The following is a 24,618-nucleotide window of genomic DNA, read 5'->3' as shown; positions in this document are numbered from 1 at the left end:
TTTCAAAATAAAAAATCAAATAGGGCTGGGGGTGTAGCTCAGAGATACAATGCCCCTGGATTCAATCCCTAGTATCAAAAAAAGGAAAAGAAGCCAGGCGTGGTGGCGCACGCTTGTAATCCCTGCGCTTGGGAGGCAGAGACTGGAGAATTGTGCAGGTTCGAAGCCAGCCATGCTGGCTTAAGAGACCCTGTTTGCAAATTTTAAAAAGTATAAAATAGGTCTGGGAGTGTAGCCCAGAGGTAGAAGGACTTCCAGGAACCCCAGTACCACAAAAAGAAGAAGAAGAAGAAGAAGAAGAAGAAGAAGAAGAAGAAGAAGAAGAAGAAGAAGAAGAAGAAGAAGAAGAAGAGGGAGGAGGAGGAGGAGGAGAGAGGAGGAGGAGGAGGAGGAGGAGGAGGAGGAGGAGGAGGAGGAAGAAGAAATTAGGAAGGAGGGAGAGGAGGAGAAAAGAAACTTATTTTGAACTATCTTTGCCATTTATTTATTTAATGAATGAGCTGACCTATTGATCCAAGGCCTGGGAAAACAAGATCCCCTAAACTTGTGGTGTGTAGACAGCCCTAACTTGAGATGGCCCCTGTGGCCCCTGGGCTTCTCTAAATAAAACACAAGCTGCAAACGGGGATTTTGAAAGTAAGAATCTACATCCAATAGAAGTTGAGCCTGACTTCTTAAAGAACACAAGCAAAACGTAAAGGCTTGGAGGTGGATGCAGCGGGCGGCAGACCCTTAAGCTGGAGTATGGCAGGCCTGTTCTGGAAGGAGGCAGATGTGGGCTCTGGGCTGGCAAGTCTGACAAGGCCCAAGGCAGGAAGATGGCGCCGCCTGTCTGGAGATGCGATGGGGTATCGGAGGGGGAGAAAGACGGCAGCCATGCCCTGGACAGAAGCCTGGCCCTGGCCGCCCTCAGGAGCCCGCTCTGGTCCACTTGGGGCGAGCAGTTGCCGGCCAAGGCGCTCACGTCTCAACACCGCGTACCCAGGACCACACCGGGCTTCAGAAGCAGTAGCCACCCGGCCGTGCTCCCCACCGGCCTTTGTTTCTGGTTTCCTCCCCTTCTCTGCTTAAATGTGTTTCAGAATGCTTCCCTGGTGGGGACCCTAAAGCAACTAAAATGGGGGTAGACTGCTCGCCCGGACCATCCCAGGCTCTGATTACGTCTGCCAACCGGCCTACCCCCAGACCGGGGCTGTGCTGCGGCCCGGAATCCAGACAGGGCCAGCTGGGCTCTGTGGATGGAAGGAACACCGGGGTGGCTTCACAACTAAGGATCCTGCCGAGGGCTGCCACCACCTGCACCTGGGCTTACAAAACTCAGTCCAAGATGTGACGGTAATTCATAAAAGTTCCCGTTAAAGACACCTTTCCATCTTCACACTTCCACTAGGAAGGCATGGCGTACATTTATTTATCTATTTATTTGTTTATGGCACTGGCATTGAACCCAGGGGCGTTCTACCTCTGAGCGACACCCCAGTCCCCCTTTATTTTGAAACAGAGTCCTGCTAGGTTTCTGAGGCTGTCTGCCAACCTACCCTCCTCCTGCCTCAGCCCCCAGGTACTGGGATTACAGGCCTGGGCCACCAGGCTTTCCATACTTGAGAGGTACAAATACTAAGGCCTAGAGACGTCCAGTAACTTGCTTGAGGCTGCACAGTCAGGAGGTGCTGTGATCGGCTGGCTGCGCCATGTCCAGGGGACTCTCAAAGGCCGAGCCGCTCACCACCCTGAGGCTTCCTTCCTGCCAGAGCCGCCTCTCCTCAGGGAGGGAGGACAGCGGTGGGCACTCTCGGCCACAGGGACCAGCCAGGCCATCCCAGCTCTGACCCCAGTGGTCTGGGCTCTTCCAGAGAAAGGCAAGTGGGGACGGCCCAGCGAAGAGGCAATGTTCTAGAAGGTTCTGGGCCACTTAACGGACCAGGAAAGCAAGGTGCCTGGACTCTGTGGCCGCCTCTCCCCAGGGGAGGCGGAGGAGCCTCCTGGCCCCCTGGCCTTCTCTCATCCCGCTTCTGGGCTAGGACACTTTGAAAAGCATTGGCCGAAGCCAGGCGCGGTGGCACACAGCTGTAATTTCAGTACTTGGGAGGCTGAGACAGGAGGATCTCAGGTTCAAGGACAGCCTCAGCAAGTAGTGAAACTCATCAACCTGTAAGAGCCTGTTTCAAAAACAAATATAAAGTAGGGCTGGGGTGTAGCTTGGAGGTAGAATGCCCCTAGACCCAGTCACCAGCCTCTCTCTCTCTCTCTCTCTCTCTCTCTCTCTCTCTCTCACACACACACACACACACACACACACACACACACACACACACACTCAGTGCAAAGCTCTGGCCTATCAGCCTGGTCTAGAAATAGCTACAATTTCAGCATCCACAGTAGCAACTGAGCTGCTCAGCCCCTGGTGTGTGGCCTCTTCTCCGGGTCCTGCCCCCCCAGGGGGAGGCCGTGACAGCTGCACAGCCTAGCTTAAGAATGGAACTGGGCGCAGCCCTGGGGGAGTCCAAAGGCCAGGCCGAGCCTGAGGTTACCACCCTGGGCTGCCCCTGAGACCACAAGCCCCCCACTGCAGTGCCCGTACCCAGTGCCCGTGACTCACACCCCAGGCCTTTCTGGGAAAGGCTGGGCCTGGCAGGAGCGGAAGTGCCCGCCCCTGAGCACCTCAGGGGCCAGCGGAGAGGCGGAGGGGACGTGCTGGTGACTCCCGCCTGCCTCTGAGGGTTCCAACTGCCCTCTTCCCGGTGGACACAGCCTGGCTCCAACCCCTGAGCCCTGAACTACCTTCCCGGGCTTGCCTTCCTCCTCTGTCTGAGCTAGAACGCCTGGGTCTGCGAGGCTCGGCACCTCCCGCCGGCCCTACCACCATCCTGTCTCCTGGATGGGGCGCCGCGGAAGGCCAGGCAGGGCCAGCCATGGCCGGGACAGGCATGTCCTTGTGCCCGGGCTGGTGCCGGGCATTGACTCGGGCGACAGAGCACCCCGTGCAAGCTGTGAACTCCCTCCCGCCTCCACTCAGGCCTGGCCTGCCAGGGAGTTCTGTGCCAGGGAGGCCATCGCCATGACCCTGCCTGCCCCGCCATGGGTGTCCTTTGTCAGCAGAGGGGAAGAGGAGGGCAGAGTACGGGAGACGCAGAGACCAGGAGACCGTCTCATGTGAAACACGGCCCAGCCTGGCCCGGCCGCCCTCGGTTCAGCACCGCTCGGTTTCCCCAGGCTGGCCTGCCTCAGTGGTCCTTTGTTCCCGTGTCTCCTCCCTGGGCCGACTCTCTCTCCACTGGGAGAGCTCTGTTCGGATTGGACAGGACAGATGCGACGCTGGCTGGTGTCCTGGAGCAACTGCCCCCTGCTCGGTCCCGTGGATTTCGGGGGACGTGAAGGAGACACCAGCTCCTCAGCACCCCTCTCCCGCCCGGAACGCGCAGAGCGGCCGAGGCCCCGCCGAGGACGCGGCCTTACCTGTGAGCGGGCACTGAGCCTGCAGCGCGGCCACGAGAAGCAGCGCCTTCCACTTCATCTCGACCTTCCCCGAGGCAGGCAGCCGCTGAGGACGGGAAGGAGGCTGTGAGGGAGGCCCTGCCGCTCCTGCTGCGGCCTCCTCAGGAAGTGGAGGCCCGCGGGCTCTGAGAAAGCACCTGCCCTGGCCCCCCCTCGCGGGCGGGCAGGAAGCTGGGAGGTCTGAGGTCGGGGTGTTTGCACCTCTCTCATTTGATCCTTGTTTACGCCCCTGACTTCTGCTAGTTCATGTCTAGTTTCCATGCAGCCCCCCCTCTTGATGGCTGGCAGCCCCCAGGGGGCAAACGCCAGTGCCAACATTGGAAGGGCGGGCGCCATTTTCCTAGACCCTCAAATACTCGGGGAGCTGGTAAAGGAGCAGCTGTGGGGTCAGAGTCGGCGCGTGGTAGACACAGACTGCTCCGGCTTCGGCAACGTGTCCACTCACCCCCTCCCGCCGCAGAGGAGCCGCCACAGGCCCGCGGCCCCGAGGCTGTGAGACGGCCTCAGCCTCACCAACTACCCGCCCGGTGCTCAGGGTGGCACTCGCCAGGTGTGGACACACGCAGCGTCCCCAGCTCGCCTCAGGCGGTGCTCTAATTGGTCCTCCTGGGTCACATGCGCCCTTCTCAGAGCTGCCATGGCTTCCAGGGAGCAAGGCCAGATTGGATCAGCCAGGGACTCTGCTGGGGCAGAATCACTTCTAAGAGCAGAACGGAGCGCAGGGGACTCCAAGCATCTCTGAAACAGGGTCTGCGTGCCCGGCCCGCCTGCCCTGCCGAGCACGGCGGGGTAGGCGGGCACCCAGAGCGAGCCACACGCTTCGACAGGAGCTGGGGGTGGGGGGCAACATTAGGGCCGGCAGCTGTGAGTCCCTTCAGATCGCAGCCTGGGCCTGGCCTGCGGCTCTTAGTCTTGGAAGCTGCAGCCTGTTTCCCTTGGGGGCCACATCTAGACCTTGGTCCAGTGTGTCGAGGGCGTCTATACCACCGTGGGCTCCCGGGTGAGCATGGTACCTGGCAGCAGGGGTCAAAGCATCACGTACCACGGTCTGCAGGGAGAGGGGGGTGCGCGGTGCAAGGTTCCTGCTGAAGCCCCAGGGATCACAGTGCTAACAGGCATGGGAATGTGGCTGGAGCAGCCTGGACTGCGGCCAGCACGCTCCCTCTGCAGGTAGCCGGGCTCCTGGGAGGCTCTGCTGGCAACTAGATCAGAGGCGCTCCGAGCTCCGCTTCCCAGCTGAGGGAGCTGCCTCTTTCTAACCTGGAGCACCTGAACATCCTGCTCCCTGGAGTGCTCCTGCTGGGGTGAGGGGAGCTTTGTAACTCCCTGCCCCTGGCCACCTGAGACAGGAGCACAGGAGGGAGCACGGGCTTCGGTCTCCTTGGAGGTTCCCAGAGACTGCTCCGAGGCCCGTGCTGTACTGGGGAGCACTCCCCTGACCCACGCCTGCTCCCCGTCCTCCCGTCCTCAGCTGACTTCCAGGACCTCGGGAGGCCCAGCAGTGCCTTCTCACTCACAAAGTTTCCCCAGGGGCCACCAGGGACCTCGTGGGTTGCATGGACTCTGTTCCAGCAAACTTCCAGAGCTGGTTTTTGTTGCAGCCAAAGGATCTGAACCCACAGGATTTTTTGGAAAATTGCATTAGCTTTTTTTTTTTAATGACATATATTCACAACCTCACAGCAGTGCAGGTGAGACGTTCCAGGAGCCGCAGGGCTGGGCTCTCTGTGCAGGGACTTTGCCGAAATCAAGCTATCAGCTGGGGCCGCTGTTCTGATCTGAGGGCTCTCTTCCAAGCTCCCTGGTTATTGCAGGGAAATTCTAATTCCTTTCAGTTACGGGAGTGCGGCCCCAGAGGACACCGGCGGCTCCCCACCACGAGCCCCCTTGGGGTTCACCACGAGGGATGAAGCCGGCACGGCAGAGAACAGAGATGTGCGAGCCCAGGGCAGTCTAGCTGGGAAGCCGGTGGCGCCGAAGGCCTGCCCGCAGATTTTTCCATTTCATGAACAAGGATTTTTTTTCTTTTTGGTCCTGGGTATTTTACCTTACACCCCTCTTTTATTTTTTATCCTGAAACAAGTCTCCTTAAGTTGTTGAGAACCTCATTTGCTGAGTCTGGCTTCAAGCCCGTGATCCTCCTGTCCCGGCCTCCCAAGCACCCGGATTACAGGCCTGTGCTACCACGCCGGCTCCATGTGTCTTTCTCAAGCTCTGTGACTTGGGTTCTGTGACCTGCACTTTAATGGTCTTGAATAGCACAATGCTACGGCGCCTGGCCATTGGTGACGCCTCTGTGCCCCTCCGGCTGGCCCGGCCCTGCCCCGCTGCCCGCTCATCTGGTGGGGCCTGCTCCTCAGAAGACTGTGAGCCCAGCGTGCGGGCGGCTCGGTGCTGAGGGGACAGCCTCGGCTACTTAGTGAGGCCCTTTGCAACTCAGAGCGACTCTGTTTCAAGAAATAAAGAATGAAAAATAGGATTGGGGTGTAGCTCAGAGGTCAAATGTCCCTGGTTCCATCTCCAGTAACACACACACACACACACACACACACACACACACACACACACACACACTGTTTTCCATGAGATATGAAGGATATTGCGGAGGGAAAGCATGCCTAATGTCCAAACACGCCAGAAAAGGAAATAAAAGAAAATAAAAGCGTGTACCAAGATATAAAAGACAGCAAAGATAGCTAACACCAGCCAGGGTCCGGATGGCTAAAAATAGGCGCTGGGGTGCGATGAGGGTACCCCACTACACGCTGCTGATGGCCCGACACTTTCCACTGGAAAAAGAGCCTCCCCCAGGGCGCCTGCGCAGGCATGTGTTCTCACGCCGGTCACCAACTGGATCTCCATGGCTCAGTAAGGCAGACGCACGACTGTGTAGTGTCCACCTCACAGGAAGCTGAAAACGCTGGTATTTTTTAAGAGTTGGAGGGCCCTGGGGGTTGAACACAGGGGTTGTCTACCGCCGAGCCAAACCCACAGCCCTATTTTATTTCTTATCTTGGAACAGGCTCTCCCTAAGTTGCTGGGGGTTTGCTGAGTAGCTGAGGCTGGCCTCACACCTGGATCCTCCTGTCTCACTTTCCCAAGCACTGGATTACAGGCATGGTCCACCGCACCCGGCCTTTTCCTTCTTTTTTCTTAGGAAATTGAGCTGTAGAGCAAGAAGACCCAGGTTGAATTTCCAGCCCCAGCACTTACCGACTGGCCCTGTGTTCCTGAACAAGTCAACAAGCATCTGACACCCCTGCCCCACACTGGCTAGCCACCCTGCTTCACCCACTGTTGGACACAACAGAGTGACGCTGGTCCCGTGCCCGCTGGGAAATGCGGCTCCCTCCCACCCGCCTGGCTGGAGCAATAATCGCCACGGTCTGCTGGAATCTTGGGGCAGAAATCTTGTAGGAGTGGCGGGTCTGGAGAAGGAGGAGTGCGGCCTCTGTGGAGGGTGGGGCGGAGACAAGCCCCCCAAGTGGAGGGGAGACCATGTCCCCAGAGTAGGGACTGCGCGCCTCCTTGGATTCTCGGCACTAAGTCCCCGCTCCTGTAGAGGGTTTAGCCTGGGCAGCCTGGTAAAGCAGGCTCAGGCCCCTGAGCAAACAAAAGCCATCGGGGAAGGAGAAAGCTGAAACCTGGAAGCCCAGGGCACAGGGCTAGACAGTTCCCGCCTGTGCAGGCTCTCACAATCCCCTCGTGACTTCCAAATGCTCTTCCCTGGGCGCTGGCCGCAGCTGCCCCGCACTTGTGTGGACCTGGGCAGGTGGCCCTCCCTCCTTGGGCCTCCTCCCCCTCCCGGTCAGGGGAACGGGCCACTTCAGCTGGAAATCCCGTGAAGCGTGACTATTCCTGGCTCATCTCCCACCGCCGCCCCCCACTCGCCGCCCAGGCTGCGTGCCCCTGGCTGTGCCCTGGCTGCTGGGCTTGCTGTCAGGCTGGAGGGCTCTGCCCACTCGGGGCGCTGCGCTGGGGACCCCTGACTTCAGGCAGATGCTTGTTACTCCCAAGAGGGGAGGACCCAAAGGGTTCCCTGAGCGGTCAGAACCCAAGGGTCCCCGTGGCCGCCCCTTAGGGAGGTCTCCATGGAGGGTGGTGATCCGGGTCAAGGCCACGGTTCCAGCGGGGCAGGACTCCGGCCAAGACGGGGTTGACTGGGCAGAGCCTCCCAGTCTGCGCTCAGCGCGGCTCCGCGGGGACCCCTAGCGGCCACCGTGCCACATTGCGGCTCCCAGGGCTCCCGGCTCCGGCCTGGAGCATCACCTTGGCTGGGCCACGCGCCCACCACAGGTGGGACCTTCCCCGCACGCCTCGGCCCTGGGCCCCTCCTCGTCTTGATGGATACTAGATAATGAAGATGTACAGTCTCTGGCTGTGTCCACCCGCACAGAGACACCTCCCAGGAGGAATACTCCATACAGATCCCTAAAAGCAATTGAGAGCATGTACCAACAGCTTCTGGCTTGGGAAGTTCACTACAGAAAATCTAAGAAATGAAAAGAAATATAGAAAATGCTCAGATTCGACCTCCAAGCTGTACCCCAGCCTATTTTTATTCTTTATTTTGAAACAGGTTCTGAGTTGCAAAGGGCCTCACCAAAGCTGAGGCTGTTCACAAACCACGATCCTCCAGTCTCGGCCTCCTGAGTGCTGGGATTACAAGTGTGCCTACTACGACTGGCTTACTCAGCTCTAACACAAAAAAGCTGGAAGTAACCTAAATGTTAAACATCTGGGGATAGTGGTGGCAGCACTTGGTTCCCCTGCTCAGTGTCCCTCCTGTTCACACAACTTCCTTTTCCCTTCCAGGAGTCACCTTCAAAACCCACCCAGCCTCTGTGTGTCTGATGGCACAGAGCTGAACCCAGATTCTAGGAAAGGACAGCAACCCAGGCTTGACCCGTGAGAGTACCCCATTCCTGGACCCAGGACTCAGGCTCAGTCAATGAATGTACCCTCTTCTTGGGCCCAGGACACAGGCTCAGTCAATGAGGGTATCCCATCCCAGCACAGGACCCAGGCTGTCCTGGAACTTGGGATCCTCCTGCCACAGCCTCCTGAGCAGCTGGGGGTCCAGGTGTGCGCCCCTCCCCGGCCTCTTTTAGCTCCTCTGGGCCTGGGCTCCCGCCCGCTATGTCACGCCCATTAGGGCCAGGGCTCTGTCCCTCTTCCGCAGCAGGTAGAGTGCAGGACCCAAGCCTGACGGGAAGAGGAGAGATACCCCCCCCCCAGAACTACCAGCGACACAGGAGACCAGGCCTCTGCTTCCAGCTGGCCTTCAGCCTCCACTCCACCCACCTGGACACAACCAGGGTGTCCTTCTTAGGGGCTCCATTAGCTTAGAGGCACAAGAAGCCCATGTTGGCACAAAAAGAGGCCTGCAGTGCCCTCTTGTGGCCAGCCGGAATGCCACCTGGACATCCTGCACATTGCACTCCAGGCTTCCACTCCTGCTGTGAGGCCCGGCTGGCCTTGCTAGCTGATTGTTGGATCTGACCTGAACAGGAACGCATTTCTACATGCCAAATGGAGAGCAAAGCTCACAACCGTGGATGCAGGGAGAAGACCTAGCTGGATCACAGGCACGCGGCACCCAGGCCCGAGACGATGGCCGCGTCTGGCCTCCCCGGGGCCCGGACACCAGCGCCTCCAGCAGCAGGAAGCGGGGCTGTCGGGACAGTGGCTGGTTCAGGACATGCTCACGCCAGGTGTGTGGCCCCGGCCTGCGGTCCCAGCACTTAGGAGGCTGAGACAGGGGATTTTGAGCCCAGCCTCAGCGACTTACTGAGATTGTCTCAAAAGAACAAAACGAGGCCGGGGTGTAGTTCAGAGGTAGAACCCCCGGGTTCGATCCCCAGGACCACAAAAAAAGATGACAGCAACACACCAAGTCCAATACGCCTTGTTAAAAGGATGCTTTTAATTATTGATGTTTTGGTAATTCCACTTTACTAAGGTTTTTTTTTTTTTTTTTTTTTTTTGGTGGTACTGGGGTTCCTGGAAGCCCTTCTACCTCCGGGCTACACTCCCAGACCTATTTTTACATTTTTATTTGGAAACAGGGTCTCCTAAGCCAGCACGCGCGGCTGGCTTCGAACCTGCGCGATCCTCCTGTCTCTGCCTCCCAAGCGCGGGGATTACAAGCGTGCACCACCACGCCCGGCCACTTTACTAAGTTTAATAGGAAAAATTTTTCTTAAACAGAAGCTGTTTGCTGGGTTTCCACTTCCTTTCAACACGACAACTTGTATTTAACTTCTTTTCTCTTTGCCACTTGAGGATTCAAGGGCCTGGTTCCTGAGCCCTCTTTAAGAGGAATCTTTATATCGTCTTTGGGATTCATGTGTCTATAGGTACTTAAACTACTGAAGCGGCACCTTCTCTCCTGAGGACGTGTGGTTATTTTAATGCCGTGCTATCTTCCTGAGGACCTCCTGGCTCACACAGCAATGGCGCCGGGAGCTACTCAGAGGTTCAGGGCAGGTGAGCGAGGCCAGGACGGCGCTCAGAGCTGCGGGATGAGGAGGGTGCGGGAGGGGCCTGGGCCTGGCTGAAGCCAATTCATGCCTGGGTCAGCTCTACTTATGAAAGGACAACAGAAATACACAAAATCCCTGCAACACCACTACGGGGCGGGGGGGTGTTTTGAATGAGGAGACACTAGAATCAGCGTCTCCTTGGGTGAATGAAATTCAGGAAAGTGTTACAAAATTCTTTGGTTCTATGTCAGTGTCACTTTAGAATGTAAGAAGTCTAGAACGTTCCTTATGAGAAAGAGCTTGCCCTATCCTGGATCAACAAGACCCAGGATCCCGGACATACGTGGGCCTGAGCTGCTCTGTTCGTGGTAGCTCCTGCGGGTTCCCTGGGGGCCCAGCAGGGCCCGCCCCCTGCGACACCAGGAGTCAAGGACTCGCACCCGAGAACCCTCCAGTGCCCGTGGACGATCGAAACGGGCTTGTCTGAGGAACACTGCTGGCAGAATACTGGAATCAAAACAAAATTTCTCTGATTTTAATGAAAGGCACTCTCCCTCTGAAATGGCCTCAAAATATGAAAAGAACCTCTAGCAACCACATCTTTCAAGGAGTCCAGTTTAGGTCGTAGCGTTATTCTGTAAACAAGCAGCAAAGACAGAAGACTGGTGAATGCTCCAGCCGACTCCAGAGAAACGGTGAGGCCTCGCGGGGCGCCGCGGTTCAACCCGCCACGTCCCCGTCACCTAGGAGGGAAGAGAGCGGAGGAATGGCTCGATCATTACACTGGCTGGCCAGTCTTAGGTTATTCTAGGGCAGGGCAAGAGGAACTCGTGGTCTGAAAGCTAGAGATTCTGAGCTCATCTCAGTCACTTCAGTGTGTGGAAGGATGCCTGTGTCTGTCAGAATGCAATTCCTGAGCTTCAACTGGTGTAGACTGGGACTGAGGACTGAGTCCAGGAGCGTTCTACCTCTGGGCTACACATACCTCAGCCGTGTGTGTGTGTGTGTGTGTGTGTGTGTGTGTGTGTGTGTGTGTTGAACCCAGGGCATTCTACCACTGAGCTCTTTTTATTTTTATTTTGAAATAGAATCTCCCTAAGTTGCTGAGGCTGGCCTCAAATTTGCAATTCTCCTGTCTTAGCCTCCAAGAGCGTGCCACCGTGCTGGCTCTTTAATGCGTTTTAGAATACTATCGTGAGGAGGGTCCCAGGCTGTACAGGCTGTGATATGGCCGACCCCCACCCGCCCTGACAAGGGCTTCACTGTTAGAGAGGGGAAAGTACTTACGAAAACGTGACATTATAATACTCTTCAGGCGTCACGACCTTTGCGCCACCAAAGTAGTCTAGGACCCAGATGTTGGTTATGTTCAGCTTAGCAAAGAACCAGCTATGGCTGGAAGGCCAGCCTCTCATTTCGGGGTGCCGGATGAATAGCGAGCGCTTTGCAAAGTCCACTTCCGTCTCGTTCACCTACAAGACAAAAGCGACAGAAATGTTCATCCCAGAGCGGCGACAGCGCGTTTCTCGTGTGTTAGGAAGGTCCGACTCTCGCGTTCCGCAAACCCTAGGAGTCTGCGAAAAGTGGTAAATCTTAAACTCCAGGGGTCGGGAGTCAATAAAAGGAGCTCGCAGAAGGCAGAGAACAAAACCGCTTTCAAATGTGGGCGGCAATAGGTAAATGCAGCGGGCGCGTTCACGAGCACCAGCTTTCAGCGGGCGCGTTCACGAGCGCCAGCTTTCACTGCTAAGCAGACTTTTATTTTTGGTACTGGGGATTGAACCCAGGGACATTTTTACCTCCAAGCTACACCCCTAGCCCTTTCTTATTATTTTTACTTTAAAACAAGGTCTCACTAAGTTGCTGAAGCTGGCCTCAAACCTGTAATCCGATCTCAACCTCCCAAGCACAGGGATTACAAGCATGTGCCACCATGCCTGGCTCTAAATAGTAACTTGCACACCTGTGATCCCAGTACTTAGGAGGCTGTGACAGGAGGATCTCAAGTCCAAGGACAGCTTCAGCAACTTAGTGAGACCTTGCTTTACAGTAAAAATAATAAGAAAGGGCTAGGGGTGTAGCTTGGAAGTAGAATGCCCCCGAGTTCAACCCTCAGTACAAAAAAAAAGTAGTTTTGAGCTATCAGAGTGGCCGGCACAAGTACTCTGCTAACCAGGTACAGGTGCCAGGTCATGCAACATTAGCACACATCCCATAGCATGGTAAACAGGCGGACACCTGTGCACAAAGGGTGGGAATTTCTAGAAACAGCAGTGGTACCCAGAGCATCGCCACTCTCTCCCTGTCTCTCCTGCTACTGGAAGACCTCGGCTACAGAGATGCACCCAGAAAGCACGTCCAGAAACCAAGCCAAGGGTATCTGAGAGACAGAGGACTGACCAGGTCAAAAGGCAGCGCAGGCTGCGGTGCAATCAGCCCTCACACCGCCTTGCCCAGGCCCTGCCGGGACAGAATCAGAATGTCCACTCCAGCCCTCGTCCCACTTGTCAAAATCCACGTCCAGGCTGGTAACGAATGCCTCTTACTGGCCTGCTTAACAAGCTCTCTGCTCTAAGAAATCGTGGCAAGGAGGAGCCAGATGTGCTGGACAGCGTGGGGCAGGGCGGAGAGGGGAGCCAGGCTGAGCAGGTGTCCTTAGCAAGAACAAGGTTACACAGGACACAGGAGCTTGACAGCGACGGCGGCTGGCTTCCGAAAACAGCCCACTTCCCTCCCAGATCTCACTGGGCACCTGTGTCTCAGCCACGGGCTAAAAGCTGGAGCTTTCTTGGAAGCACTTTGCGTATTGGAACAGAGTCCAGCTGCGCACCACTGTCACAAATCAACCGTCTCTCATTCTCAAACGACCTCCCCCTTCCTGTTAGCACCACCATCCTCTCTGGGCCATTGCGGCTCCTGTGGCCAGCCGTTTACCTCGGTCACAGCCCCTGACAGCATTATGTGAGCGCAGAGGGGACTCTGGGGATCGAATCCATTTTTCCTGCAGAAGTCAGTCTGCGCCAAAGACATGAACAGCGTGGCATGTGGATCCGCCTGTAGAGAGACAAAGAAGACCCCTTGTGTAACACAGGCTTCCAGATAAGTGCTACAGTTTGCAAATTGTGTACATAATGTCCCTAGGGCACAATCATTCTCCCACAAAACGAAACAATGAATCACAAAACACTACCTTCCTCTCCTGGAAAACATACTACTCAGTCTGTGATCCTGGCTACCCCAAATGGTGGCGCACGCCTGTAATCCCGCGCCTCGGAGGTGGAGACAGGAGGATCGCGCAGGTTCGAAGCCAGCCTGGCTGGTTAAGAGACCCTGTTTCCAAATTTTAAAAAAAGTATAAAACAGGTCTGGGAGTGTAGCCCGGAAGTAGAGGGTTTCCAGGAACCCCAGTACCACCAAGAGAGAGAGAGAGAGAGAGAGAGAGAGAGAGAGAGAGAGAACACACAAGAGCTTCATTTTTTAAATATATATATATATATATATATATATATATTTTTTTTTTTTTTTGGTGGTACTGGGGATGGAACCCAGGACCTTTCTACCTCCAGGATATACTCCCAGACCTATTTATATTTTATTTGGAAACAGGGTCTCACTAAGTTGCTGAGAGCCTCACTAAGTAGCTGAGGCTGGCTTCAAACCTGTGCGATCCTCCTGTCTCAGCCTCCCAAGCGCAGGGATTACATGCGTGCACCACCACGCCTGGCTTTATATTTTTATTCGAACCTGCGCAATCCTCCTGTGTCCACCTCCCAAGCACGGGGATTACAAGGGCGCACCACCATGCCCAGCAAGAGCTTCATATTTTAAATTAAGTGACTCTATCAGAATTATTTTAATACATTTTTCCTTAAATTTAGAATGTTTCATGTTATCAGAAGAGTTAAAATTAAAATACCCAAATTCAAGCAGGTGATAGACTGAACATTTACAGGGTTAACTCTAAAATGAAGCCAGTGCATAAAAACATCACAGTTGCTCAACCAGCTGATTACATTAACCAGAGACAGAAAGCCGCTGAGTCACGCTGCCGAGTCATCCCAGGGTAGCCGGAATTATCATGTGATTTCAAAACAGGAGCCCTGGCTCACTCCTGCCCAGCACCGAGAGAAGACGTCTTCTATCAGGTTCAAAACATGAGGCAAACAAAATCCCCAATTCTTTTCTTTTTAGAAATCAGCTTCATAAAGACATTGGTGCCAGGTTACTACAAAATCCACATCCTGGCCAAGCATGGCGACGCACGCCTGGAATCCAGTTCTTGGGAGGCTGAGCAAACCTCCCAAGGAGGGGTGCGTGCCTCAACAAGGCCCTCAGCGACTCAGTGACACTCCGCTTCAAAATGAAAAAACAACGAAGGGAATGTGCGTGACCCTCCAAGGGTGGAGAGCGGAGGGGTGAGAAGCAGCTTGGGGGTACTTCACGTTAGTGGGTAGGAGGGGCAAATTTAGCAAGGTCCTCAACAACTTAGTGAGACTCTGAAAATTAAAAAAAAAAAAAAAACTAAAAAGTCTGGGGGGGGTAACTCGGGTAGAATGCTCCTGGGTCCAATGCCTATTAACATTTCAGATTGAGGTATTTCAGACTACTTAGCTCTTTCCACCCTAAGTACCTCTGTGGAGAATTCTGGCATTTTACGGTGATCCATCTAAAACAGTGAGCCATAGCTGGGCATGGTGGCACACACTTGTAATCCCGCGCTTTGGAGGTGGAGACAGGAGGATCGCACAGGTTCAAAGCCAGCCTCAGCTACTTAGTGAGGCTCTCAGCAACTTAGTGAGACCCTCTTTCCAAATAAAGTATAAAAATAGGTCTGGGAGTGTAGCCCAAAGGTAGAAAGCCCCTGGGTTCCACCCCCAGTACCACAAAAAAACAAACAAACAAAAAGCAGTGAGCCATGAAGACATACTCAGCAAAAATATCTGCTGTCTCCAAACTGTTAGGCAAGGCACCGGAAGAGACCAAAATAGGAAAAGGGAAGGGTCCGGGAAGGTCTCTCCCTCTGCGCGAGTATGATCTGGTGCAGAGGTCAGGCGTCATTGAAACTTAGAGGATGCTAAGTTAAGATGCAGGAGGCCAAGAGGCGGACATCGCCGGCCCGTGGTCAAATGAATGGTCGAGGGTGGACGGAGTCCATGAGCCGTCCGCACCACCTGGAGGGCTGCAGGAAGGAGGGGAGCCCTGGAACACAAGCAGGCAGGACAGCAGTGGGTGGCCGAGCCCAGGGAGAGGGAACGGGGGAAAGGGAAGATGTGGCCGGGGGGGAACAGAGCAACCCACGGCGCTGGAAAGACAGGCTTTTGGGTCCTGCTTTGTAGGGCTGTTGGGCGTCCTTTCCAAGAGCTAGCTGGTTAAAATGCTGGTTCCCGGGTGCCCGTCCCCACCCAGGTGTCTGCATGTTAAACACCCCAGGTGATTCTACGCAGCAATAGGCAGAGGTGTTGGCAAGGCTTCTGGACAGAGGGAGATGACGTGACACAGATGTTAACTCTTGTGGGCAGGGTGGATGAGCAGATGGCTTAGGAGTTGTCTAAGTCCTTTCAGGAATGAATGATGAGGATTCGGCTGAAGGAGGGGTGGCTGAAATAGAGAGGAACCCGGGCAGGGATGGAAGCAAGGAAGTAAAAGAAACATTGGCGGGACCTCGACACAGAGGGATTTTGGAGAAGCGGGGAGATTTCAAAGTCTCCACTGAGAAGATCCCAGGTCCATTAACAGAGCTGCGGAAGGTCAAGGGCACTGGTGTTGGAGGGAAAGGAAAACTAGCCTTAAATGTGCTGCACCTGAGGTGGTAGCAAAGGCAGGGAGGACAAAATACAGCGAGGATACCAAATGCAGAACTCTGGGGTCAGGGCCGACGGCCTCGGAGCGGGTCCTGGTAAGATGAGGAGGTGTCGGGAATGTGCGTGACCCTCCAAGGATGGGAGCGGAGGGCTGAGAAGCAGCTTGGCGGGATACTTCATGTCAGTGGGTCGGAGAAAGTAGGTCGGGAATGACCAGAGAAGAGAGGGTCTGTCACAAGGGAAGAGCGTCATAGACAGGAAGAGAGGCCAGTAGTTTGAGGTCTTGGTGCAAGGAGTCAAGCCCCAAGACTTCCCTTCTGACTCTCCGGCCCCACAGCCCAACCTTCCCATAAACACTTACTGCCCAAAAACGCCACAAAGAAAACACGCAGGAATGGGACATCTTGGTGGTGAGTATATCCCAACCTTCCAACCTGTCTCTGAGTGACAGGGGACAGGCATTTTTCACTATTTTTTATTTTGAAACCATCTCTCCCTAAGTTACAGAGCCCCCCCCCCCTAAGTTGCTGAGGATGATCTTGAACCTGTGATCTTCCTGTCTCAGCCTCCCAAGTACTGAATTACAGGCGTGCACCATCACACTAGGCTGGGATAAGACGCATTTTTAATAAAATGCCTTGGCATTGCATTTTTAAAGGTCTTCCCAACTCACAGATCTGCAGCCGAACTGAGCATCCCGGGGAAAGTGGGATGAGTCCGCGCTGAGCAAGGGCCAGGAATGGGGCGGGCTGGGAGCCAGGGTGCAGTGAAGTGGGGTGGACTTGCCCAGCCGAAGCAGCGGCTGCTTCTTGTTGAAGAGGTGGACACCCCCTCCGCCTGCCCACCCAGTGCCCCTCGATTTTCCCACTTTTCAAGAGAAGTTAAATGTTTAAGCTTTTAAGTAAAACCTCAATGGTAAAAGGCTGGTAACGAATTCAAATTTATTTAAAACAAATTTTAAAAATTGGTCTATACCCAGTTTGTGGCCTGTGGTTTGAAGGCAGATGGACTCACAGGGAAACGGGCCTGACCACTGGCTCTGGGCAAGTTTCCTAGCCCATCTCTGCCTGACTTCTTCATCTCAGAATGGGGTAGTGGCCCTACTTCAGAGTTCTTATAAGAGGCACTGAGTGGACCCTGGAGGTCCGCTCAGTGGACAGCAGGGGCCTAATCAAACACCTGCCTTCATCAACAATGTCACACTTTACAGCTAACCTCTACTCTGAGATCTTGGTCGAAAAGAACTCCAACAAAGCAGGCTGGACTCCAGTCTGGGCTAGCGCCTCCCTGGGGCGGTGTCTGTGCGCTCAGGGCCCAGGGCCGGCGCATCATCCAGGGAGAAGGTGGGAAAAGCGGGGCCCAGACAGCCCTGCCCTACAGGGCACGCCCCCGCCCTGGAGGCGTCAGATAGGCAATCATCAAAGTTGCGTCTAGCTTCTTACAGCTGAAAGGGAACGTCTTCATTCAGAAGGGGAGGTGAAAAGGAGGCACCCTGGGCTCGCCCCTGGAGAAATGCCTAGGTCCTCAACAGAACCGCGTCCCAAGACGACTCCGAGAGGGGCCCTCCGCGTCCAGGCAAAGCCTTGGCCCTCTCCGCCCGGGACGGTGCAGTCCGGGGACGCCGGCCCTGAGCCGGCCGGACTCTCGTCTGCGGGCCAGGCCTGGGGGGCGGCGCGGCCGCGCCTCCGCCCGCGCTCACCTGCAGGTTGTGCACCGACATCTGCATGGGGCTCAGGTAGAAGTAGGGCACGCCGCTGCCCGCGCCCGGGGGCCCGTCGCTGAGCGAGAGCACGTCGCCGAAGGCCCGGCCGCGCACCGCGTCCAGCGTGGAGATGGTGGCCAGCGCGCCCCAGTCGCAGACGTGCGTCACGAAGCGGGCCACGCGCGCCGCGTCCTCGCGGGGCGGCAGCGGCGGCATCGTGGCCTCGTCCCAGTCCCCGTGGCCCCGGCCGCCGCGGCCCTGCGCCGGCGCCACCAGCAGCGTCCCCAGCACGGGCGCCAGCAGGGCGGCGAGCAGGGCGCGCGCGGGGACGCGGCGACCGCGGACCATGGCGGCGAGCGCAGCGAGTGCGCCGCCCCGCCCCGCGGCCGGGAGAACCCAGCGCAGGCCCCGCCCCGCTCCTGGGGAGGGCCAATCAGAGCCGAGAGGCGCGAGGGCGTGTCCCTCCGCCCCGCCCCCGCCCCAGGACCAGTCAGAGCCGAGACACGCGGAGGGCGTGTCCCTCCGCCCCGCCCCCGCCCCAGGACCAGTCAGAGCCGAGAAGCGCGGAGGGCGTGTCCCTACGCCCCGCCCCCGCCCCGAGGACCAGTCAGAGCCGAGACACGCGGAGGGCGTGTCCCTACGCCCCGCCCCCGCCCCGAGGACCAGTCAGAGCCGAGAGGCGCGGAGGGCGTGCCGCTCTGCCCACTCCGCCCCCGTGGTAGCCGCGGTCTGTTTATCCACCTGCCCGCAGCTCCGCGCGCTCTGGAGGACTGCAGATTTGTCCCAAGTGGGGAAGTTTGTTTCGCTTGTTTACAGGTGGATAAGCAAAGCCGAGGTGGAATTAAGGCGATGTGCCTAAGGCACACTGCCAGGAAAAGACGGACCTCACACGCACACAGTCCTTCTGTACCTTTAGCTAGGGGTGCTGGGCTCTAAGAAGAAACGAGCCGTTTTCTACGACGCAGCTGTTTCCTGTTGACTCGGCGTCAGCACCAAGAGCAGAAGGTTTCCAGTAGCCAGGGCGTGGGACCAGCGATTTCATGACTGTTGCCCTCGCCCTCCCTGAGGAGGGAACTGCATTTCCTTCTGCTTATTCTAAGGTGCTCGGTCCTTCGGCTATCCTAGGGATTGGTAAATACGCTCAGACCACCTGGCGCACATTCCCTAGGATTTTAAGCATTGGTCACATCGGTTTTATTTGTTTGTTTGGAGAGGGATTGAACCCAGGGACATTCTTTCTCCAAGATCCCCCCCCAGCTCGTTTTCTTTTGAAACAGTCTTAGTAAATTGCTAAGTAGCTGAGGCTGGCCTTGAACCTATCATCTTTCTACCTCAGCCTCCCAAGTGCTGGGGTTGGGCATGTGCCACCTGCCCAGCTTGGTCACATCTTTTCAGAGTTTTAATCCTCTTAGGCTGGCCTACAATCCCCTGTTGTTAGAGTTTACGGCGGGACCTGTGCTGGAGTTTGTCAGCTTGTACATCTGGCTCTGGCGGACACATAACCCGCTGCCTTGTTTAACAAAAGTAGCTTCGCTCAGCTGTTGTGGGCCAGTCCTGGGAGCAGGTGTGGGCACAGGTGTGTGAGCCAAAGTTCCTTCCGTCTGCCCACGTCTCAGGGTGCTCAGCAAACCTGTGTGTCAGGAACCAGCGCAGCTACTCTGAACAGGAACCTCAGCTCCCCCTGGTGGCCCGAGGGTGCTCACACCCCTGTCTCCACATTGGGCTAAGAGGCAGGGAACAACCCTCAAAGTGGGTTTAACAACCCAGTTTGGAAGGACTTCAAGTCAGATGAAAAACAAAGCGGGCCAAATTTAGACGGAGGAAATTCCGGTTCATTGCTCTCCAAAGAAATACTTGATACAAATAGTTTGAGTGCCTGCCGATGACGTCCTTAACCTGCTAAGGACAGCACGCAGGTCCCGGCAAACGTGGAGTTCTGGTCCTGGGCCTGCTGTTCCCAGCTCATGTGCCCGCCGGCCTTTCACCTCGCTCTATGGGCCCCAATGTCTCAACTAAAATGAGGAGTTTGGATTATTATATGACACCTGATACCTTTTCCAGCTCTGTATTCTATCTTTCTATTAACATGAAAAAATAAGCCTTTTGTAAGTTTCATACTGTGAATTGTTTTGCAAGAGGATGATACACACACACACACACACACACACACACACACACACACTTTAGTGGTACTAGGGACTGAAGCAAGCGGCATTCTGTCCCCAAGCCACACCCTCAGCCCTTTTTATTTATTTTATTTTATGTGGATCATATTGAAAATGGCACACATTCAGACTGTGCTTGGTGCCCCCACTTCCCCTCCCAGCACTGAGTGTCCAGGCTACCATGCGACATTCATACTTTTACACATATTCAAATGTACTTTATTAATGACCCTCAGCCTTCTTCCTCTCCTACCCTTCCATTTCGGCTTTGCACCCTCAGCCCTTTTATTTACTTATTTTTTTAATTTTGAAATGGGTTCTCACTAGGTCTCTGACAGTCTCACTCAGTTGCTGAATCTGGTCTTAAACCTGCGATCCTCCTGTCTCGGCCTTCCGAATACTGGTATTACAGGCATTGCACCGCCACACCCAGCAAGATATGTTTTTTTAATTTATTACTATACCACTTACTGCTGGCATACAAAATAACAAACGGTCTTGTTAGAGTGTGGTTGTAAAATGGGTTCCTGGGCCTTGTTCTCACGCATCAGAGCACGAGGACAAGACCTTCCGCCTCTCCTGCTTTGAGTGCCTCTCCCCCGGATCTGTCTAGCGCTGGCTGCTCCCTGGGCCTGAGATCTCTTCCCGGCGCCTGGCGTGGCTGTGTCTCTCCCATCCCCACTCAGCTGTGACTCTTCAAATTTGCCTCCCGGCCCACTGTTTGTGAGAGGGCCTCCCTCCCCGCTGGCTCTCCAAGCCTTGTTGATTTCTTCATCGTCGGCACTGAGGCCAATCTAGATCGCTGCTTGTTATTTGTCACATTGCTGCCACGGGAGGTCCAGGAGAGCAGGAATGTCGTCGGCCTCGTCCCTGTCCACATCCCCAGCGCATGCAGTGGGCCTTTGGTCAATATTTGTAGACTAGCCACCTGCGATGAGTAAGAGCTGGTGGAATTCTTTGCACGTAGAGAAAGGCCTGTTGTATAAAATCAACAACAGGCCAGGCAAGGTGATGCACCTTTGTGATCCCAGTCCTTGAGAGGCTGAGACAGGAGGAGCACAGGTTTGTGGCCAGCTCCAGCAATTCAGTGAGGCCCTCTGCAACTCAGTGAGACCCGGTTTCAAATTAAAGAATAGAAAATAGGGCAGGGGGTGTAGCTTGGAGGTTGAGTGTTCCTGACCTAAAAAAAAAAAAAATAGGGCTGGGGTTGTAGCTCCTGGGTTCCATTCCCCAGCACTGCAAAAAGAGAAAAAAAAGAAAAAGAAAAGAAACTTTCTGCTTTCTGATGCGCACACTTCACGTGGTGACTTCATAGAGACTTTCCCGAGTACCCCCAGCGTGCCCACTTCCTGCCACTCCCGAGGTTGCCTGACCTAGTTCTTGCGGTGCTCCCCGCAGGTGGGCTCAGTCCCCAGTTATTGGTCCACTCTTTTGACTAGAACGGAAGCACCATGGGAGTAGGACAGGACCTTGCCATCAGCCTCGGGTCTCCAGGGCATGGGTGGGGCTTCTGTCCCCGCGGCGAGTGCACGGGTCCTGCTGGGGCCTGATATGTCACAGGCCGGACTGGGAGGTTCGGGGCTGCCCACCTCTCTGGTGGGTGTAAGTTGGAGTACAATTTAAGATCACGTTACTACACCTTTTCAAAAGAATCGTGTTTCTTCATGTTTGTGCCTTCCGGTTGAGGGAGAAGGGTGGGGCAGGGCCAGAGGAGAAGCCAGCCACCTGTACTGCAGGTGTGTCAGTCAGGCTTTGAAGGAAAACAGGCTTATTCCAAGCCGGCTCTGAAGGAGTCTCTGTCTCAGATCTTCAGGGGCTGGGGCCTGGACAGCGTTTATCAAAGCCAAGGTGGAGGGGTTTAATGCAGAGGATTCACAGAGGCAGATGTAGCTGGGCTGCGTTCCTCAGCAAAGTGCCCATCTCGGGCTCCCCGGGCACCCTCGGCCGGGGGGGGGGGTGCTTTAGCCTGAACTCCCAGTATGAAGAAACACAGGGTGCAGAAACACAAGTGGCCAGGAAGTTGCTCTTAATTTCAGAAGGAGTCTAGAGTTGATTTCACTCCTACCCTTCATGAGAAGCCCGAGAATTCTGGGTCGCTCTTCAGGTATGGAAGTCTGTCTCTGTTGGCTTGTGTAAAAAGGAATCGTTTGTGTGCTGGATGACTGAGCCTTCCGCAGACAGGCTGCGCTGGGCACCTTTATTGGTACAGGGATTGCTGATACACAGATTGCAACGGAAACAGGCAGCCTGGAGCCGGACACAGGCGAGGCTGGGACCTCGCCACCTCGCCCCTCGACGGCTCTGAGTGCAGGTGAGAGGGGCGCCTCTGGGACGGCCTCCTCTCCGTGGTGGTCTCTGCCCAAGGCATCCTCTCTCCACACCTCACGGCATAATCACCCTGGCACATGTTTACTAAGCTCCCCGCGCCCAGCACTGTGCATTCACACACTGGCTTGTGTTACCTTCACATCGACCCTGTCAAATAGTCCTACAGGTCTTCCATCTCGGATCGCTACTCCCAAGATCTAAACCGTTTCCGCGGGTCACGTGTCAGGAAAGTGTCCCCCGGGAGGCTCTGTGGTCTCTACCCCTCCTACCGAGTGTGAGCATCCCTGCGTTTCACCCAGCAGGGACTTGTGGTGTTGTAGAAAGAAAGCAACCACCGTTAGCACAGGACTGTGTTCTAGAGCTCAGCCGGAGAGGCCCCGGGGGCAGTGTGGGAGCAGCAGCGTATGGACAGCGGTCTTCCGCCTGCGCCCAGGCCGGGCCACTCCACCTGCTAGAACAGCAGCTTGCCAGGAGGTGCTCCGGCCTGAGCACAGCGCCGTGGTGGGAGGACTCCACACCCTGTTCCTACAAGCTCACGATCACTGCCTTACCAGCACGGCCACCAGCACAAACTGATACCTCACTCCATCCTGCTAATGAAAGTGGCCACCTGTGGACGTCTCAGGAAATCAGAGACAGGAGGATCTCAGCTCAAAGCGAGCCTCGGCAACTTAGGGAGGCTCTCAGCAACAAGCCAAAGACCCTGTTTCAAAATTCTCCTCCCCCGTGCTGTCCCCGCCAGGGGGTGGTTCTCCCTCCCCGTTCTCGCAGGCAGGAGGGAGCTGCAGATGCCTTCATTTTGGAATTGCGGTGTCTGCCTCAGCGGGGGGTTGGCCCGAATTCAGCAAGCCAGGGATGGTTGGCGGAGGATGTCAGAAGACAAGGAGTCTTTCTTAGACACCCGCAGCCAGGGGTCAGGAACCTGGGGTTTTATTAAGAGGAGTGGGAGGGGCTTTCAGGAGCAAAGGTCATGGGTTAGGGTGGATGGAGGAACAGCTATGGGACCAGGCGTGCTGCAGCCTGGGGGACCTCTCCGTCCCTGCGTATCTTAAGAGTATTTGATTATGGATACGGCTCCAGACCCTACTGTGGGATACTGCATACAACACAAAATAGACACGTCTAATGCCGAGCGTGGTGGCGCAGGCCTGTAATCCCAGTTTGAGGGACTCGAAGACAGGAGGATCGCAGGTTCGAGGACAGCCTCAGCAACAAAGCAAGGCTCTCAGCAACTGAGCAAGGCCCATTTTCCAAACAAAACAAAAGGCTGGGGTGTAGTTCAGGTAGATGCTCCTAGGTTCAACCCCCAGGACACAGAAAAGGAAATTAAAGAAAGTAGGAAGAGAGAGAGAGAGAGAGAGAGAGAGAGAGAGAGAGAGAGAGAGAGAGAGAATGTTAATTATAATAAGTAAAGAGCACGGTGCAATGAAGTTACTCTCTAGAGAGGATCTGGAATAGTCGTCTCTGGGAGAGGAAAACAGTGTGAAGTCTTTCAGTTTCATTCAGCCTGCAAACCCTCCCCCAGCGCGTGTGTACTGGAGAGCCCCATTTCTTCCCGGGGCAGCTCAGTGCTGCTGTGGGGTCTAGTGAGGCCCAGGGTGGGTGCCATCCCAGGAGCCGCAGCTCCACCGCCTAAGCTCTTCTCCTGACGAGGGTCCCATGGAACCCTCCCTGCTCCTCCAGCTACCTAACGGTACCGGGCAATTAGGTGTAGCTCAGAGATGGAATGCCCCTGGGTGTGTGTGTGTGTGTGTGTGTGTGTGTGTGTGTAGTAGAATGTCCGTGTGTGTGTGTGTGTGTGTGTGTGTGTGTGTGTGTGTGTGTGTAGTAGAATGTCCCTGTGTGTGTGTGTGCGTGCCCCATGCTGGGTCAGGGGAAACCCTGCCTCAGAAGCACCACATACATCTTTATCTTGCGGCAGCCTCTTCATGGAATCTAGTTTTGTTAAACAGCCCCACCACCCACGTTCTTCACAGAGAAGCTTATTATGACCCTGAGTTCCACTAGGATTTCAGAAAATGCAGCTTTCTCTTTGACAGGCGACATGCGGGTATATCAAGCCCTCTCGTCTTGCTGGCTCTGGTGCCCCGAAGGGTCCCTGGATTATTGAATAACTTCCCCAAGAGAGCAGAGGGTGCTCAGGGAGAAAGGACGGAAGGCGCTGGCTCCCGGCTGCCCGGGGACCAGGCACTTTCTGTGACAGACCGCTGCGGCTCCAGGGGACGCTTTCAACCTGGACGTGCTGGGCCTCACTCAGGAAGAGGCTGGTACTTCCCAAGGAGATCAACTGTGGTTATGAGTTTAAAAACGCCCGCCAACTGCAAAAAAAGAAAGAAAGGCAGGAAGGGGGGGAAAAGAAAGAAAAACTGCACTGCACTGGAGGTCTATGCTGTTTGTTGGTTTGGTTTTTAATCTGAAATATCCCATCCAGCTTAGTGAGGTACCTATCTTTCTCTCTATCTATCTATCATCTATTTATTTTATGGTACTGAAGATTAAAGCCAGAGGCTTTCTACTTCTGAGCTACAACCCCGGCCTTATTCTCTTTTTAATTTAGAAACAGGGTCTCACTAAGTTGCTGAGGCGCTCCTCTAACCTGCGATCCTCCTGTCACAGCCGCCCAAGTACTGGGATTATAAACG

General features: G+C 55.3%; 2 protein-coding genes across 3 annotated transcripts in view; both read right to left on the bottom strand.

Moving 5' to 3' along the window:
• Positions 1-3,514, bottom strand: part of CD247 (CD247 molecule) — a gene marked incomplete at both ends in the record, with an annotated part of 56,795 nt that extends 53,281 nt beyond the window's left edge. For both annotated transcript variants that reach the window (XM_080698531.1, XM_080698532.1), the window contains one exon: positions 3,457-3,514. In XM_080698531.1, coding sequence (XP_080554657.1) covers positions 3,457-3,514 — 58 coding nt within the window. The remainder of the gene's footprint in view (positions 1-3,456) is intronic.
• Positions 3,515-10,606: 7,092 nt separating this feature from the next.
• On the bottom strand, positions 10,607-17,831 carry CREG1 (cellular repressor of E1A stimulated genes 1; the record flags this gene model as incomplete). The annotated part of the gene is made up of 4 exons (XM_080698798.1): positions 10,607-10,723; positions 11,268-11,452; positions 12,915-13,034; positions 17,481-17,831. The coding sequence occupies 4 exons, from the start codon at positions 17,829-17,831 to the stop codon at positions 10,720-10,722; spliced, it is 660 nt and encodes a 219-aa protein (XP_080554924.1). The 3' UTR covers positions 10,607-10,719.
• Between the last annotated feature and the right edge of the window lie 6,787 nt (positions 17,832-24,618).

This window comes from Muscardinus avellanarius (assembly GCF_963383645.1).
Source record: "Muscardinus avellanarius genome assembly, chromosome: 7".
NCBI classification, from domain to species: Eukaryota; Metazoa; Chordata; class Mammalia; order Rodentia; family Gliridae; genus Muscardinus; species Muscardinus avellanarius.
Note: the sequence above shows the minus strand (reverse complement) of the source record. Positions and strands in the feature narration are given on the sequence as shown.